The 15,795-nt window shown below is 39.3% G+C and overlaps 1 protein-coding gene across 1 annotated transcript in view; it reads left to right on the top strand.

The window, feature by feature from the left end:
• Positions 1-6,125: 6,125 nt before the first annotated feature.
• asap3 (ArfGAP with SH3 domain, ankyrin repeat and PH domain 3) overlaps positions 6,126-15,795 on the top strand; it is a 28,923-nt gene continuing 19,253 nt past the window's right edge. Inside the window, exons 1-4 of the mRNA XM_058090286.1 lie at positions 6,126-6,457; positions 10,916-10,988; positions 12,808-12,953; positions 13,544-13,618. Coding sequence (XP_057946269.1) covers positions 6,332-6,457; positions 10,916-10,988; positions 12,808-12,953; positions 13,544-13,618 — 420 coding nt within the window. The 5' untranslated portion in view covers positions 6,126-6,331. The remainder of the gene's footprint in view (positions 6,458-10,915; positions 10,989-12,807; positions 12,954-13,543; positions 13,619-15,795) is intronic.

Genomic DNA, 15,795 nt, shown 5'->3' with positions numbered 1-15,795 from the left:
AAAGCCATTTCTAAAACTTTGGGACTCCAGCAAACCACAGTGAGAGCCATTACCCACAAATGGTGAAAACACAGAACAGTGATGAGCCTTCCCAGGAGTGGCCAACCAAACAAATTGACCCTAAAAGCACATTGAAGACTCATCCAAGAGGTCACAAAAGACCCCACAACAACATCCAAAGACCGGCAGGCCTCACTTGCCTCAGTTAAGGTCAGAACATCATGAAGCAGAATGTCCAGCCATCTGTTGGTGACCTCAAGCTGAAACCAACATGTGTTCTGCAGTCAGACAATGATCCCAAACACACCAGCAAGTCCACCTCTAAATGGATGAAGAAAAACAAAATGTAGACTTTGGAGTGGCCTATAGTTAAAGTCCTGACCTGAATCCTATTGGGATGCTGTTGCATCACCTTAAAATGCAGTTCACGCTTGAAAACCCTGTAGCTGAATTACAACAATGTTGTAACAACAATTCCGCGAAGATGGAGTGGGCATAAATTCCTCCACAGTGCTGTAAGATACTCATTGCAAGTTATTGCAAACACACACATGAGTGAACCTCTGTGGTGACATCATTTACAGTATTACAACATGAGACAAGACATTCCATCACACAGACCGGTGATCAGCAGCATCATGTAACCTGATCCAATTTTGGATACATTTTTTAAATATGTCATTCATTCATTCATTTTCTACTGCTTATCCTCTCGAGGGTCGTGGGGATGCTGGAGCCTATCCCAGCTGTCTTCGGGCAAGAGGCGGGGTACACCCTGGACTGGTCGCCAGCCAATCACAGTGCACATATAGACAAACAACCATTCACACTCACATTCATACCTATGGACAATTTGGAGTCGGCAATTAACCTAGCATGTTTTTGGAATGTGGGAGGAAACCGAAGTACCCGGAGAAAACCCATGCATGCACAGGGAGAACATGCAAACTCCACACAGAGATGGCCGAGGGTGGAATTGAACCCTTATTATAAATATGATACATAGTAGATGTATCATATTTATAATAATGTTGCAGTATATTGTTCTTTCTTTACATTTAATTTAGCTATGGTTCTATGTTTTAAGTTAACATTCACTTTCCCAGCACATCCATATTTCCTGTCCATTTAGTATGAATGTTACAGGGGCCACCCTAAAGGCCATTGATTTAATGTGAAGTGACATTGTGCTGCGTAGAGAGAAAGGGTGGACATGAAGCGTGACACTGACTGGGGGCTGAACTATGAACCCACTCTAAGCAGACTGACAATAGACGCACACCATTCTTTGTGACTAGGAAACCAGCTGAAATAAAGGGTCCAGGGCACCCAGAAGGTCAAAGTTCTGTGGGTCACTGGAGCGTTGCGGCAGAAAAGATTAGATCATAGATTTAAGAGTACATTTAAGTATACAAGAATGTGTAAAAGATAAGAAGGTTTTTTTTGTCATTTTCAAATATCAGCCTGGCAACAAAGTAGGCTATTATTCAACCATCAACAAATTTGAACTCTTTATTCACATGTCTATGTCCTTGCAGGCTACTTCCTGTTTCATGGACAGCAACGCTGAAATCATGTCATTTGAAGATGATAAGAGTATTCTGTATAGACTCGCATGTAGACTGACCAATACAGACTGGTAATGTAGACTGGTAATGAATGACATGTGTCATAGGTGACCAATTCCTAATACTTGGTAATGACTGAGAATGTAGAATGACCAATGAAGAGTGAGGATCCAATTAATTGTAATTGGTAATAAATTAAGATTACGATATGCTTTTATTCGTCCCTCAATGGGGAAATTTGCATTGCACAGCAGCAAGAGTACAGAATCAGTTAAGCAGTACAAAATACACAATATAGAAAAATAAACAATATAAACAACCCAAGTATTAACAAAATCAACAGTTTTTTCCAGAGTTATATACAATACAGTATGTAGATAATATGAAACGAGATGAAAAAATAACATGTTGACTAACCAATAAAGAGTGAGTGACTATGTGTAATGATTGACATGTCGATGAACCAATGAACAGTGAATGATCAATCATTACCATGTGTAATTATTTACATGTAGACTGATCAATTAAGAGAGTGACCAATTTGCAGTACTGTGTGTAATGATTCACATGTAGACTAACTAAAAAGTTGAAAAGTGATTGACCCATAACTAGACTTGTTTATAGTGACTACCCAGCATGTCTTGTGGGCATTCGGAAATAACAGTTTTAAGTTACGTGTTATGTTTAGTTCGCCCACGCCTGGTCTATATGCTAATTGTGACACGCGCTACTAACGATTGGTCACTCACTCTTCCATGGTCAGTGTGTACGTATGTTGATCATTACATAGTACTAGTGATTGGTCACCCAACGAGCCGATCATTAAGTCTACTTATGGTCGCTCACTCTTCCTTGGTTAGTCTATCACTTGTGCTGTGTATATTGATTGACATGTAGACTGACCAATGAAGAGTGAGTGACCAGTCACTACTAGTACTATGTGTGTATGATGAAAAACTGCCATTAACTCTACATTGGAATCCATAGCAGCCCAATGCCAGTCAACACTCCTGTACAAATACTGTACACCTCTGTCATAGGTTAGAATCCTTCAACAAGAGACATCCAGGTGCAATGGACAAATGGAATGTTATGTTTTACAATCATTCAAGCCTGTTTTCTGTCTCCATTTCCTCCCATTCCAAGTCATCCATGTCGACCAGAAAAAGGGGCGAGTTTACCGTAATCCTGGGCCTCCTGCCTTGACGGGGCTGGTAAATTGATAGCAGGACCTAGAGGAGCTGAGTCAACTTGGAGGAATGGAGAGAGAAAAAGAGGGTGGGGGCATGTTTTGGAGGGATCTGCTGGGAAGTAGCACGGAAATCCGCTACGGGAAAATGTCCTAGCGACCTCACTCATTTTTTTTTTTTGGTATCTACAGTAGCATGTAGAAATTCAAGTAAGGAATGAGATGAGAATTAGATTGTTCTTCCCCTGTGTTTTAGTGCATGGTGCGAGCAGACCGGTTTGTTAAGTTTTTGCAAAAACACCCAGGAAAGCTGAAAGGCTGGCAGTTGCACAAAAGCAGGGCCTCTTTTACAAGGGGCCTGCAAAGAAACTGAAGGAGGGTATTGTTGGGACGCTGCAAGACCGTATTTCACCAGCCCAGACAGGCGTCATGTAAGCAGAATGCATAATGAATCGAATAATTAATCAATTCAATGAAGTGGGTGGATGAGACACTTAACCCCCCCGTTCTTCCTCTAAAAATTGTATGTTTCCAACTTTGCTCCAAGATGCAGAAATGGCAGTCACGAATGTTCTTTTGGACAAATGGCCATTTGTCCCAATATTTTCGAGTCTCCCAAACGCTACATGTATTTATGCTAATATGTTTTTCCTTGTCACAATTAGGTTGGAGTTGAGGTGCCCTCACTTCCTTGTAATCCGGCATGCACGGCTCTTAATGATTAATAGACTCTGCATGTGTTTCCTTCACTGCACATTTTAACAAAGTATGTATCTAACATGAGGAGTGTTCGGCCCACATAACAGCCTGAATGTGTGTAAACATACACAATGGTGCACATGTGACAACATTAATTGCTGGTTGAAGGCGTAACTGCACAAAAAGGAGTTTGTCTATGGGTGTGAACGGCGACCAGTGTGAGTGCACACAAGCTATCCAAAGAAAAAAGTAGCCGAGTCAGCCTTTTATAACTTCAATAACCAGATGTCCGTTTGGGGGGGGGGTCTAAAAAACATTAAAATCAGTCATTCGCCTGTGCAAGAGCCGAACAAGTCCACAAAGAGGTTTGTTTATTATTGTGATTGATTCATGTGGTGTAATATCTTCTACCAGCAGGGGGGGTGGTAGATGAACAACACTCTTGCTCAGGGGTCTCAAACACGTGGCCTGCGGGCCACTACTTTGAGGCCCCCGCCTTGATATGAAAGTTTAATGTTAGTGCGGCCCGCGCAAGTTTGATATGGATGCTGTATGGTATCATGTACCCAGAAAAAATTATTACGTTTGATTAATGTTCATGTTAAAGGTTAAATAACTGTTAATAGTTATCCTCCCTATCCGTGTGGAAGTGGTAAGTTTTTGGCTATTTAAGTTTAAAGGAAATAACTTGAAGGCTACCGTTTAGGTCGCTAGCTCTCTAGTTTGCGAGTTAGCATGTGTCTCAAGACCCTGTAGTTGCGCAATATGTTGTAAATAAAAAGAGTATAAATGTGACTATAGTCGTGTTTTGTCATGTCTACAGGGCTCTAATAATGCTTTGTTCATTTTAATCTGAAAAAAATAATTTGTCTACCCACCAACTATATGTGGTTTCTTAAGTTTTTATTATTTGCCGTTTTATTATTATTATTATTATTATTATTATTATTATTATGTTTATTTATTTATTACTGATTGATTGATTTTCTTTATTCTTGATTTGTTTATTTATTTTTCATCTTATTTTGTGTAGAAAAATAAAAAGTAAGATATTTGAGAACAGTGGAATGTTTTATCAGAGCTTTTCTTGTAGAAAATTGGAACCAAAGCGAAGTTTTTTTTTTTTTTTTTTTTTTCAATAAATGCTTTTTTTTTTTTTTTTTTTTTTGAAAAACCTGATGCGGCCCAGTCTCACCCAGACCCGAGCTCCAGTGGCCCCCAAGTAAATTGAGTTTGAGACCCCTGCTCATGCTTTTCCCACTTTTCTGGTTCTACTTTTCTGACTTTTCTGTTGTTACAATGTTGTATTCTCATCTTGAATGGTGCCAAAGTGTCAGATAATGAGGTTTGGACATTTGGAAATGAGCCCTGAAATAATTTTTGGATGGCTCTGCAAGCTTGTTTTTTTCGACTGTGTAAAAAAATGTGGACCTTCATAACCGGAAGTCCTCCGAAGCGCTTGGGAGTGTGACCAATCACAGTGGAGTGGGCGTACTTAAAGGAGGGCTGGGGGTGGAGTAAATTAAATAGGGTGAGAAGCAAGTCCATGGAAACACTGCAGAGAGGGGAGCAGAATCAGGAAGGTCTAGAAAGCTGCTCTATAGGAGTCCACAACTCAATACAAAGCATCAAAAATTAGAATAATAGGTCCACTTTCTTAATAGATCTAAGAAAACAAATTCTACATTTCACCTATGTTTATGGATACAAGTTAACTGCTGCCAGGTTGCTTGAATAATGCTGTTTTGCCGCCAAAAAGGTGAAAAAAAAATATTGATACAATGGAAACTATAGGCGGCACGGCGGTCGAGTGGTTAGCGCGCAGACCTCACAGCTAGGAGACCAGGATTCAATTCCACCCTCGGCTATCTCTGTGCGGAGTTTGCATGTTCTCCCCGTGCATGTGTGGGTTTTCTCCGGGTACTCCGGTTCCCTCCCACATTCCAAAAACATGCTAGGTTAATTGGCCACTCCAAATTGTCCATAGGTATGAATGTGAGTGTGAATGGTTGTTTGTCTATATGTGCCCTGTGATTGGCTGGCGACCAGTCCAAGGTGTACCCCGCCTCTTGCCCGAAGACAGCTGGGATAGGCTCCAGCACCCCCGTGACCCTCGTGAGGAAAAGTGGTAGAAAATGAATGAATTAATGAATGGAAACTATACAGTTATACTGTACAGATCCTCATCCTTCTCATTTCTCCTGTTGCTCAGGAGTGTGTGAGAAAGGCATTCATTCATTCATTCATTCATTCATTCAACCAAGCACCCGCCGCGGTTTGCATGGAAATGAGAGGTAAGAATGGCAAAGAAAGCAGGAGCAGCCAGGACCCACACAAAAACATTACCACGTGACGGTAGAGGTTACACCTCCCTCACCCTCCTCCTGCCGTCTTCCCACTAGCGGTGGGCGATACGGCTAATTTTGACATCGACTCAATACCAGGTAAGAACGAAAAGCAACAATATTAAGTACACGTTTTCTTAATTACATGGAATTATATGTAAAATTAAAATAAAGTGAGAGTTTCTGTAAACTCAGACATTGAAGGAAATGAAAATTATTTACCTCATCTTGCTAGCATCAACCGAATCCTGATACAACCATCGGTATCTACAGTATCGACATATGAATCACCGCACCCACCCCCTAATGTGCACAATAGCGTCAGAGTGTGCACTAGTCACACACACACAGTCTCTCGTCCGAGCTCGATCAGGACTACTTTTGGACACCTTTGGACAATTTTCCCACCTTCCTCACCCCCCTCACTTCCAATGGAAATTAGTCCCGTGCGTATGAACTTTGCGTTATTTTCTGCGCACTGATTTTGTTTTTTGGGAGCTAGAAAAGAAAGTCTCGCGGCAACGGCAACCATGCTGGAGAGAATCAGCATTTCTGACTTTGTGGTGCTGACAAATGAAGATCTGTCTTCCCCGGGGACGTCCACCTTCCAGGCCAAAATGAGCGACTGTCGAGGAACAGTTTCCACCGTGGAGGAGGTGAGTGATCTTGGGTGAGGTGTTTACCTGCGTGTGCATGGTGTTTGACTTCCGTGCACACAAAATGCTCACCTTTAGACTGGACTGCTTTCTAATGCCTCACTTAAAGGGCTCCCGTTTTTGTTCATCAAGGGACAAAATACTTTCTTGACCATACTGGGCTGATTAGTGGCCTCTAAAATAATGTTGTGTACTATTTTCAGCTCTCAAGTTGTAAAAGTCAAGTGAAATGTCATGGGTGCAAAACATTGGCCACTGATAAGAACTCCAAAAGTGAACAAAATGACAGTAAAGTACAAATGACCTATTGTCCACAAATGTTTACCCTTAGTCTCATCCTTTTAATGAAATCTTTATACATATATGTGTGTGTCAGCAGGATATGTCCAAATACATTGTGATTGTAGTCAGATTACACATGATTATTTGCACATGTTAGGTTCACTGAACGCTCTACATCAGGGGTCTCAAACTCAATTTACTTGGGGGCCACTGGAGCTCGGGCCTGGGTGAGACTGGGCCGCATCAGGTTTTCCAAAAAAAAAAAAAAATTTAAAACTTCGCTTTGGTTCCAATTTTCTACAAGAAAAGCTCTGATAAAACATTCCACTGTTCTCAAATATCTGACTTTTTATTTTTCTCCACAAAATAAGATGAAAAATAAACAAACAAATCAAGAATAAAGAAAATCAATCAATCAGTAATAAATAAATAAATATAATAATAATAATAAAACGGCAAATAATAAAAACTTAAGAAACCACATATAGTTGGTGGGTAGGCAAAAAAAAATTTCAGATTAAAATGAACAAAGCATTATTAGAGCCCTGTAGACATGACAAAACACGACTATAGTCACATTTATACTTTTTTTATTTACAACATATTGCACAACTGCAGGGTCTTGAGACACATGCTAACTCGCAAACTAGAGAGCTAGCGACCTAAACGGTAGCCTTCAAGTTATTTCCTTTAAACTTAAATAGCCAAAAACTTACCACTTCCACACGGATAAGGAGGATAACTATTAACAGTTATTTAACCTTTAACATGAACATTAATCAAACGTAAAAATTTTTTCTGGGTACATGATACCATACAGCATCCATATCAAACTTGCGCGGGTCGCACTAACATTAAACTTTCATATCAAGGCGGGGGCCTCAAACTAGTGTCCCGCGGGCCGCGTGTTTGAGACCCCTGCTCTACATCATAGGTCATCAACATGGTACCCGCGGGCATCAGGTCGCACCCCTCCAAGCGTTTTTTTCATTTTTCAAGCGTTAATAACGTGACAACACTAGAAATATGTGAGTTGGAAATACCAGCCTTTTATTAATGTTGGGGTAAAACAAGGATATTCAGTTTGTTTGGGTTGAAATAAGCTATGAAAAATGTTAGCTCTTGGCCATTTTCTGCTCTACATTGACTTTACTGTTTACTGACATTACAATGGATCATTGAAGGCTTTGAATTTACTTTGCTGTTTACAAAAACATACATCTTTACAATACAATCTTTACAAGAAGGTATTTTTGATTAATTGAAGACTTGAGTATAAAAAAAAACATGGTGACTTCCTCCATATTGGCTTCAAAGTATACAAAACATGTATGTTAGGTTTATTTAAGGCTTTATATTGTTGCCGGTCTTTACAAAAACACAGTTTAAGTCAACTGAAGACTCAAAATTGACTCCAGTATTTACAAAAATATGCATGTTTTGCTATGTAAAAAACATGTATTTTATGATAAAAAATGTATGTTTAGTTAAAACATGTATGTCAGGTTTAAAAACAAGTACAGTATGTTATGATAAAAAACGTGCTATGTGGAAAGAATAATGTTATGTTAAAAACATTTATGCTATGTTAAAAATGTATATGATAAGTTGAAACCATGTAGAGTTTATTAGGTTAAAAGCATGGTTGGTTAAAAAATGTGTTGGATTAAGAAAACATGCATATGATGAATAAAAAAACATTTTAGGTTAAAACCATGTATGTTATGTTCATCCATTCATTTTCCGTGCCTCTTATCCTAACTGGAGCCTATCCCAGCTGTCTTTGGGTGAGAGGCGGGGCACACCTCTCGGGGCACATGAAGACAATCAATCACACTCATTCATACTTTGTCACCAATTAACCTAGCATGTTTTTGGAATGTGGGAGGAAACCGGAGTACCTATAGAAAACCCACACATGCACAGGGAGAACATGCTGGAGCCTATCCCAGCTGTGCTCGGGCGAGCGGTGGGGTACACCCTGGACTGGTCGCCAGCCAATCACAGGGCACATATAGACAAACAACCATTCACACTCACATTCATACCTATGGACAATTTGGAGTGGCCAATTAACCTAGCATGTTTTTGGAATGTGGGAGGAAACCGGAGTACTCGTAGAAAACCCACAAATGCACTGGGAGAACATGCAAACTCCACACAGAGATGGCCGAGGGTGGAATCGACTGCGGGTCTCTTATATGTGTGGCCTGCTCACTAACCACTCGTACATCATGCAGCCTTTTCACACACACTAAAAAAAATAAATAAAATTGCATTGATATAAATAAAACTGCATAGAAATCTGCCTGAATTTCATCAGTCTGGCATTGTTGTCTTTCGCCTTTTTTTCTCTGATTGTTGCCTGAATGTTTCTTCCGATGATCTTCTGCTAAAGGAAGAAACACAGGAGCGGCTGCTGTGAACTTTGCCACAAAGCAAATAATCCAAGTGCACACACAAGGTAGTCTTTCCACTGTGTCCTGTGTGGACTCAAACCTGTACCGTGTTTTTCGACAGGGCTACAGTGATGATGTGTCAGGAAAAAATATCACAACAAATGAATATAAGACGATCCGATATAATGGGGGCTCTTTTTACAAAGTGGGGGAGGACACATAGGTTAAATGTGCTAACCTCCACACAGTTAAATATGTCTATATTTAGCATGGGACATGTTTAATTCATGGTATGGGGTTACATGTGGTTAGGCAGCGTCAACTTCCCCCCCCCTTTCTTCCTCAATCACTGCTTGCTTAGTAAATGATTATGGTGGTTATTTACAGGATTTTTATAAATAGATCCAGAAGATAGAATCACTTTCCTGTCATTTCTAGCAGCTGTCATATGGAATACTGTAAGTATCAGCTTGCATAATAAATACATATTGGTTTATGAAAAAATCTCTGTATGTACCGACCTGACTGAATGCATCGGAATAAGGGGTGCATTTACGCTGTGGTGATCTAGTAAGAACATTTTGCATCCCAACAATATCGTGATATATGCAAAGGTCTATATCGGCCAACCCACCAGGCCATTCGTTGGCGATGCACGTCCACTCTTCCTCCAGGTCTTACCCAAAAAACCCCTTTATGTGTCTGTCTACCCACATGTGTTTCAACCAAACTATAAACACTACATGGTTTGTTGCCACTGTGTTTATCTCCTGCCAGTGTGCCAAAGAACACTCCCATCTTCTATCTGGGCTCTAACCACTTGCCTGTTCACTGAGTCACATTTCGCAACATCTACTCAGCCTTTTAATTAGTGGACCCCACGTTTTAGGGCGGGGGAAAACTTGACCAAAAAGTGACAAAGTGAAGGCGCACCGAATGACATAGAGGTTCTGTTACATCGAGATTTCTGGCTCATTAAAGCTATTCTTGGTGACATGGAAAAGCAGCCTGTGTGAGGTCCAATAAACAGGTTTAAAACATGGTTTGCAAGCAAAAATACACTGCTGTTGTTGGTTGGCAGCTCCTGGGAGTCTCCCCCAGGAGCTTTGGGGGCCCTTAGTGATGCGTAGTCTCTGAATAAACCTCAGAAAATGGATGAATGGATGGTTTACATTATGAGTGTCAAGTTTCTGTGGGGGGCCTTCATACAAAAAGATGACGCCATGCATGCTAAGAGCAATACTTTGGAATGTAAGGAAAGGGGAGAAGTCCAAATTCCCATTCAGAGTAATTCCATAAGTTACGACCTTTAGGTCAGGATGCACCAATCCACAATTTTTCACTTTCAATCTGATCTGGATCCGAATTAATGATACCAGAGTTCTTTTTTCCTTTAATCCGTTTTCTATGCTGCTTATCCTCATTGGGGTCGTGGGGGTGTGCTGTAGCCTATTCCAGCTGACTTCGAGTGGGGGTACACCCTGGACTGGTCGCCAGCCAATCACAGGGCACATATACACAAACAACTTCTGTAACTTCTAAGTTCTGAATAGATTTGGATGAAATTGACATGGAATATGGAAGAATTGATTACATTTAGGGGGTGATCTGGATCACTATCTGGATATTTTCCGTATGTGAATTGCTAGTCACTTGTTTTGCCAGTTAATTAGACAATAAAGGCGTGGATAGTAAATCTACACTGCTGTACACTGAGTACTCAATTGTATATCCTTAACTTCCTGTCTCATTGTCTGGCTTTTTTTTTTTTTTACAGACTCTGGAGATGGATCACATAGCCCTACAGAAGATGAAGAAGATGATCAAAGCCATCCACAATTCCGGAATCAGTAAGTGTGCCAGCCATTCAAAGTTCTCCAGCTCTCTGCAGGGTGGACTTTGTTTGCCTGTAATTTGACATTTAACAACTCTGCTACCTCAATAAAGCAATCACTGGAGGAAGTACAGTGGGATTGAATGTGTTTACATGCATTGGGAGGCCAACGTGCAAATGGCACGTGATTTTCTCAGCTTAAGGTCACCGGGAAGTTAGTGAGTAATTGTTTTGTAATTGTGTGTGTGTGCCCCTTGAGGGCATGCACCGCTCGGAGGAAGTGGGCAGCGTACACTAGCATTCTTAGGAGCTTCCCCTTCCATGGCATCGACTTGACCCAGAAGTGAGTCAGTCAGAAGCGAGTTTTTTTTTTGCACTTAAATCAATCCCGATTCGGTGCTCTATGACTCACTATATGCGCTGATCTTACTGGGTCACATGTGCAAAAAAGATGCCATAAACCTCAAAGCCTTAAAGACTTCTCTGCCAAGTTGCTGTGGTGTGTGTGAACAGATGAGCAGTAAAACTCATCACTATTGAGCACATGTGATAAATGCATGCATGGAGTTTGTTAGAGCTTTTTAGGTGCTTGTTTTTGTTACTTTTTTACATACCGTTTGTGGTATGGCAGGTATTTTTATGGTGTATATGGTAATAGTTGTCCTGAGCATACTGACTGCAAAACACGTTAACCTTTGGGTACCAATAAAGTAACCTAACTTAACCCTTACCACCATTTGGCCACAACCGCTGTGCTTTTGTTTAGTTAAACCCACACTTTACAGTAGGTCATCCTTAAAGTGTTTTCTGCACGGTTCAAGCTTGAAAGTCGTTTTTCCAGATTTTCTTCAAGGTGAAGTGGAAATTATTATCACTTGTATCGTGTTTAGTCTATTGCTACACATGCCTGATCAGTATGTTCAGTTGCAACCTAATGTTTTGCCCTCAAGAAGCCTGTTTTAGGTGTACCTAATATTGTGGGCAATGATTACATCTTACTTCTGAATCTAGTGCCAAGTGTCTTCACTCAAAATCCCTTGGACAGCTTTAGTTATTTTAGGCAAAAACACACTTATAACGCCGGGCAGTTCCAAATCTAATAGTTTCCTAACCTCAAATAGAAAAACCTCACCCTTACAGCAAATTTTCCCAACTTTAGCATAACGTTAAAGCTGTCCTTGTGTTCCGTTTTCTACCACGTAGCAACTGGGGACCTTGTTTAGCCCGTGTGACCATTTCTTATTGCTTTTACACAACCAACAAAATGTCAGGAGGTTAGGTTTTCTTTGTTGAGGGGCTCATAGTGAACTCTTACAAATATGCTGTGGTTCGATTGTGACAAAACGGTCGTAATGAAATGCAGGCCAAGCAAGAAAAATGAGTGTTGGGTTCTGCTTTAACAACATTTTCACATCTGTGTTGCATTTAGGTGACCACAATTGTTTTTGTGCTTTTTTTTTTTTACATATGGTTTCATGAGAAGTGTGTTACAAAACAGACAAATGAGATGAGAAAAAGCAGAATTGGTTGTTTGTTGGACAAAACAGGAGTTTGTATAATGACGGTGACTGCATCATCTCGTTTTTTTTTTTTTTGAAGTTTGGTTTTACTTCAGTTGGAAGGCCAAGTCAGATGTCTGCATGAAAGATGTTGAGGAATTTGACCTTTCAGCATGACCAAAAAATATCCAAATCAACTTGAAATAAAGGAAAATAAAATTTTTGGAATGTTTTAAAAAGTAGGTGGGGCGACCTTAAGTGGGTTCTACACAAGAGATGCCTTTGCAATGTGAACTACAGGGAAACAACTAATCTATCCCACGTGTTCTCTTCCAGCCCATGTGGAAGCCAAGGAGCAGTACATTGAGGTGCTGGAGCACCTTGGCAACAGCCACCTGAGCCAGGACAACAAAGAGGTCTCCACAGGCTTCCTCAACCTGTCCGTTTTCACCAGAGAAGTCACGGCCCTCTTCAAGAATCTGGTGAGGAAAGTGGAGAAGGGTAGAAAATGCAAACCATGCACAGAAGTAACGACTTCAATATGAAGCCAGTCAAGTTTGTGTTGACATTTTTTAAAAGAAATCCATCACTAAGATGACACGATTGTGTTAGAGCTGCAAGTAGTAGGACACCATTGCCTGTGTGACAAACATATTCATTAGGAGTTTCTAGAATAGTGTGTGTATGTGCAGATGTAAGACAGCTGCATGCTAGCACCTCAAACTTGCAAAACCAATGATAATTAAGACCAGACCTCCATGAGTGATTCAGTGCACACACTCTCTCCAGTCCTTATGTGTGTCAATCATGGTCTCACAGGGGAATAAAAGGAAAGACAAGATTGCTTTTACAAATTATGGTGCAAAAGAAAGAAAAGGTAGCGTGTGCGTTCACATTACAGTATATGCATTCTTTTCTAAGATAGCTAAAGGAAACTTTCACATATGATGGTGGTGGACCTGCAAACCAGGCAATTTTGTGACCTCAGATGAACCTCGACTCAGCTTACACTTCACCACACGCACACAAACACAGTTTAAAACTTCATCTACTCTGCTTTGACTTGTTCCAGGTGCAGAACCTCAACAACATCATGGCCTTCCCCTTGGAAAATGTGCTGAAATCAGAGCTGCGCGACAGTAGACTGGTAAGTGAAAAGTTCATGGCAGACACCTGTAAAAACCCTCTCACTGTGAATCAATCACAACACTCGAGAAGCACAGACCTCCACCAAAGCTCAATTGTTACTCGCTAAATCACAGAGTGAACTGCTATAAGGATCGAAAACACAATACAACGTCAAGTGATTATCAATGGGATGTAAAATTTACATGGATGCCAAATACATAATCTGGATCAGACCTGGACAAAATATGGTTTAATATTACGGGCTGCAAGCCCTAATACAAAAGGCAAATGTTGTTACAGTTGAGATATGATTATTTTTTTTACTATTTCACCCATTGTACTGTATTTTAAAGATAATTGATGAATAACAAATTGTTTTTAGTGTGTGGATTGCCACCAAAATATTAATATTAATGTCAATAGTAATAACTAAACAATATTAATGAGTATTATTAATATTATTATTTTGCGTTTCAGTATTATTTTCTATAATTTATATCTAAAACGTCAACAACCCCAATGAGGATAAGCGGCATAATAAATGGATGGAAAAATATCTAAATAGTGATTATTAAGAGTAAACCGATAATGAAGTTACAGTAACCCTACTTTTGGCCCACTCTGTATAATATAAAATATATTTAAGAATTGCTGTTATGACAAGCAATGTGCAAATATAAATAAAAAAAAGTGGTAAAAAATGTGTGTGTGTGTATATATATATATATATACGTACACTAGCATTCTTAGGAGCTTCCCCTTCCATGGCATCGAGTGTGTATATATATATATATATATATATATATATATATATATATATATATATATATATATATATATATATATATATATATATATACACATACACACACAAATAACTAAGAATTTTACGAAATGTAAAATTCTTAAATTAATAAATAAATGAAATTAATACAAATAACTAAGAATTTTACATGTTAATTAAAAAAATATATTTTTATTAATGTAAAATTCTTAGTTATTTGTATATAAAAATATATATTTTTTATTTTAAAAAATATATAAATATATATATATATATTTATTAATGTAAAATTCTTAGTTATTTGTATTAATTTAATGGGAAGCTCTATAAACATACTGATATAAACATAACCTCCTTATTGAAGGTGATAATCTAATTCCAAATCAAACCATCAAAAACCATAAAAAAAAAAAAAATAGCCTTTCTTTTGATGGTGGAACATCGGCTTGACTGTGGATTTCCCCGTTGGAGCCTATTAATAATACTATGGCTGAGATGTTTATACAGATGAATGGAAGAATAAAGCAAACATTGTTCCAAGCAGATATATCCTGCTTTCTGTTTGATTGTTTGATTCACCATGGCGACAGACGAGCAATAGTGAGCAAATGCATGTGTCAGCTACTGTCTCAGTGTATTAATACTGCAGAGTCAAAGCTGTGCAGCAAAGCTGATGTACTGTTAGAAGCCGGTTTAGCCAGATTGCACACGAGTTAGTAGTTAAAGCTCAACTTGGAAAAACACTCTAGCTCAGAGGTAGGGAACCTATGGCTCGGGAGCCAGGTAGGGCTCTTTTGATGACTGTATCTGGCTCTCAAGCATTTACCACAATAAAAATGTATGTTTGCTAACATTTTAAAGTAAACATCACGGAAATCACTGTTAAAAATATTAAAAATCAAAACTTTCTTATGCATTTTAATCCGTCCATCTATTTTCTACTGCAATACGGCCGACCATATCTATCTTTCCTGATGATATTTTCCAGGTCAAACACCAAAACTCGATTATTACTGGGTAATGCGGTAGTCTACCTCGGTCATTGAGATGTCAACATGTAAATGTAAACTTTCCTCCTTTAGTCAAATAGTCACCTAGCTAAAGCTGCAGAACCAAGCCTTCTGGCAAAGATGGCCAAAAGAATGAAATATACTGAGTACGGTGCAAAACCATGCAGCAGCAGAAGTTGCATTAATGGCAGCAAGTATTTGATTTATTATTGGACACTGCGCTGCTCACGAAAGTGTGCTTGCCACACCCCATTGGCGTGGGGTAGTGTGCCTGGTCTACGTAATTAGAGCCCATTATATCTAAAACTGTTGGTCTTACATAAAAATGCACACATTTTATTGCCTTCAATGTTTAAAAAAATGTATATGGCTCTCACAGATACACATTTTAAAATATCTGGT

The sequence above is a fragment of the Doryrhamphus excisus genome, chromosome 13 (assembly GCF_030265055.1).
Source record: "Doryrhamphus excisus isolate RoL2022-K1 chromosome 13, RoL_Dexc_1.0, whole genome shotgun sequence".
In the NCBI taxonomy this organism is placed as follows: Eukaryota; Metazoa; Chordata; class Actinopteri; order Syngnathiformes; family Syngnathidae; genus Doryrhamphus; species Doryrhamphus excisus.
The sequence above is the reverse complement of the archived record's forward strand: the minus strand, read 5'-3'. Positions and strand labels throughout refer to the sequence as shown.